We start from the raw sequence: 3,614 nt of genomic DNA, 5'->3' as shown, positions 1-3,614 counted from the left end.
TACATTTTTGGGAGTAGTATTAAGCACCGATGTGGAGATGAGAGTTCAGATTAACTCAAGTCTCCATGTAAACCATGTAGCCAACATGGGAATTGACGTGTAATACTTTTTAGATGTTCACGCAAGGAAAGCTAGTGGATCCACTAAGTTGAGTAAGGTTCAATACCGATGGAAAAGGTGTAGATGGTCCTCTTCAAACGTAAGGTAAGACGTTGTATCCTCACTTAGGCTTATAGTGATGGTTGTTGGTTAGAGAAACTGTCACAGAGACAATATTACTTTCTTATATAAGTAAAGTTGAGTTTCTTATTGCATTCCCTTTAACGAACTAAGTTTTTTTCACTGTTATATATATATATATATATATATATATATATATATATATATATATATATATATTGCATGTGATTTAACCTACTTTATATGTATATCATTTGGGGGGGTATACTCTTATGTTGAGCAAAGCCAAGGTAAGTTCATCTAATCCCCTCAAGCTTAGTCGTTGTTTAGATCTCCAACTCGCATACTCATACATTCAATATACTGCTGCCAATTGGCCTGCATCATTTCATGATGCAGACGCAGGTACCCAGGATCAGCACGCAACACTTCGTTGATCCAGATTGAGCTTCAGAGTTTGTGGTGAGCCTCCTTGCATTATGGAGGACATCTTTTTATTTATAACGTTATCTTAGCTTTTAGGATGTTGTGGGGGCTGTCCTGACATCCCTCTCTACTCAGTTTAGAGGCTTCATAAACTGCATTATTTTAGTTTGGAGTTGTTTTCAGTTATTAAGACTCAAATGCAATTTTGGCCAAACTTATGATATGACGTATTTTTTCCTTTTATTATGTTTTTACTCGTGTCAAAGTTGAGGTTTGTTTTCCGCTGATTTAATTAGCCAGGCCAAGGGTTCGCTTGAGGATAATCAATGGTCTTCGAGTGTTGGTCCCGACCAGCGTGTAGGCTCGTGGATATAGAGCGCGTTGCTTTGTTCAGCTGTCAATCTAGAAACATGAAATTTATAAATTATGGTACCACCATATATCATTTTCTATTAATACTCTGTTTAATACTTTAAAAATGTTGGCCCCTCCCAGCCCAAATTTCAAGTTGTTGGGCTGGGAGACCCAATTTTCTTCAATCTGTCATAATCTAAGTAATTCAATATTTTAAGATTGCTGCTACACCTTGTTTTGGGCCTAAACCATTTTCGTCCACGTATAGGATGTATGTAGTTATCATTTGTCCATGATTACCGTATGTATTTCAATGTATACAACATGTATCTACTTGATTTTCTCTATTTGTTTTTCTTCCAAGACCTGTATATCAGCCTCCAAATTTGTATGTTGGCTTCTATTCTACTTCAACTGACTAAAGAATCGACTCGAGGGGAGAGTTTTAAACATATCCAAGTCAAATCATTAAATCAAAACTTAGCAAATTAGAAGCACGAGAGGAGAAAAAAGCTCAAGATTCCTAGTTCAAGAATGCCACAAGATCCACCAGTTCAAGCTCTGAAACATAAGTATTTTTCCGTGGATTTCATCACCAGGCATGTGGGAAAACACTAGTGGGTTCCTTTCACCCATTGGGTCCTTAGTTTAAGTCAGTTATTGATTCTCTTATCATGATTAAACCTAGGGTTTCTAGAACCTTGATATAACTTCATAAATTTATTAAATATATGTTCCAAATCAGATTATCATGTTATTACTCAGATTATCGCATGAATTTTAGAACCCTAACTTTGTACTTGTTTAGTTCTTGAATTATACATGCTAGGACATATATTTCAGACACTTTAGATTCACCTTAGTATTGAGTTAATATTTCTTTTGTATTAAACTCATTGTTTTCAAATATCTTAGTTATACAATATGGGTATTCCCTATCTTCTCATTTTAAGTATGATTTAGCTTCTGCAAAAATTTATTATCTTTAGTATGCTAATGATCATGCCAACAGGGTTAGTTGGGTATTACTTGTGGTCCTAGGTTCCGTGTCACATCTCGAGGGTAGCTAGAGGCGTGACGAAACATGGTATCAGAGAAATAGGTTCAAGAGTTCTAAGATGTCTAAAAAAGCCGCACTAAGTAGAGTCCTTTCCAAGGGTATGAAGTGCACCAAATCTAATGTTAGGGAGGCGATAAAGTGTTTTAGGAAAAACTTCACTTTCTTGTTACTCTTATCGTGCGTAAGTATGATCTTATTCCATTCTTACTTGAAGTTCTACGTTTCAGATCATGCCTCCTCGTAGAGCTAACGCTAGGAATGTGAATGCCAGGAATGCAAATGTCGCTCCTTCAATCCAGATCAAGAAGTCTCCAATGCTGAGTTCAGGAATGCCATACAGATGTTTGCTCACAGTATGACCCACCAGAACAATCGGGTGCATGATCCTATGAATGAAAATAGTGGATCAGCAGCAGCAAGGGTCCGTGACTTTGTTAGGATGAATCAGCCTGAGTTCTTAGGATTGCAGACTAATGAAGATCCTCATAATTTCTTGGATGAAATCAAGAATATCTTTGAGGTGATGCATGTTACTAGGATTTATCGAGTTGAGTTGGTGTCATACCAGCTAAAAGACGTGGATCATATCTGGTACACTCAGTGGAAGGAGAATAGGGGTGCAAATGCAGCTCCTACTACTTGGGAGTTCTTTAGTGAGACTTTTCTCGACAGGTTTTTCCCAATAGATTTGAGAGAAGTAAAGGCCCAATAATTCATGAACTTGAGGCAGGGAAACATGACAGTCCAAGAGTATGGGTTGAAGTTTAACCAACTCTCTGGGTATGGTCCTCACATGATTGCTGACTCTAGGGCTCAGATGAATAAGTTCTTGTATGGAGTATCAGATTTGGTGAAGACAGAGTGCATAAATGCTATGTTGCTGGGAGATATGATCATCTCTAGGCTTGTGATTCATGCCCACCAGGTTGAGGGTAATAATCTTAGGGACAGGCTAAGGAAAATAAGAAGGCTAGGACTGGGAACTACGACTATTCTTAGTAGAAATCGGGTGGTGGAAATCGCTCGCAGGGTCAGAAGAATTTTTCAGCTCCAATCTTTTCATCATCTAGTGTTCCATCCTCCAAGAATAGGTATGACAACAAGGGCAGAGCACCAGGCTCTAAGTCTCAAGGAAGTCTTTCAGGCACCAACACTTACCTCACTTACCATAAGTGTGGTAAGAACCATCCAAGCGTGTGTCTTGCAGGAAAAGAAGGATATTTTGGATGTGGTCAGTCTAGTCACAGGTTGAGGGACTGTCCTTCTAGACAGGGTCAAGGAGGTGGTAATGATAGAGCTCAGTCTACAAATTCAGCAGCACCAGAAAGTCGCCCAACTCAGCAGGGTACCTCATCTGGTACAGGTGGTAGTTAGCGCCAGACAAGACTTTATGCTCTTCAGGCTTCCCAGGATCTGAAAGGTTCTTCTGATGTAGTCACTGGTATGTTACGAGTCTTTGATATTGATGTTTATGCATTTTTAGATCCAGGGTCTACTCTTTGTTTTGTAACTCTTTATGTTGCAATCAAATTCAATGTCTACTCCAGTTGGTGATCCAGTTATAGCTAGACGGGTATATAGAAATTCCCCTGTC

The 3,614-nt window shown here is 38.7% G+C and overlaps 1 protein-coding gene across 1 annotated transcript; it reads left to right on the top strand.

Annotated features, from left to right (window-relative positions):
* Positions 1–2,756: 2,756 nt before the first annotated feature.
* Positions 2,757–3,394, top strand: LOC138337285 (uncharacterized). The gene is made up of 2 exons (XM_069287190.1): positions 2,757–3,111; positions 3,228–3,394. Exons 1-2 carry the CDS (start codon positions 2,757–2,759, stop codon positions 3,392–3,394), a joined length of 522 nt encoding a protein of 173 aa, XP_069143291.1.
* Positions 3,395–3,614: the final 220 nt, after the last annotated feature.

The sequence above is a fragment of the Solanum lycopersicum genome, chromosome 7, assembly GCF_036512215.1.
Source record: "Solanum lycopersicum chromosome 7, SLM_r2.1".
NCBI classification, from domain to species: domain Eukaryota; kingdom Viridiplantae; phylum Streptophyta; class Magnoliopsida; order Solanales; family Solanaceae; genus Solanum; species Solanum lycopersicum.
The sequence above is the reverse complement of the archived record's forward strand: the minus strand, read 5'-3'. Positions and strand labels throughout refer to the sequence as shown.

Excerpts from the sequence above, each read along its gene's own strand:
- LOC138337285 (XM_069287190.1), top strand. The coding sequence starts at position 2,757 with ATGACAGTCCAAGAGTATGGGTTGAAGTTTAACCAACTCTCTGGGTAT. Across the intron at positions 3,112-3,227 it reads GTTCCATCCTCCAAGAATAG|GAAAAGAAGGATATTTTGGA; the intron begins GTATGACAACAA and ends TGTGTCTTGCAG.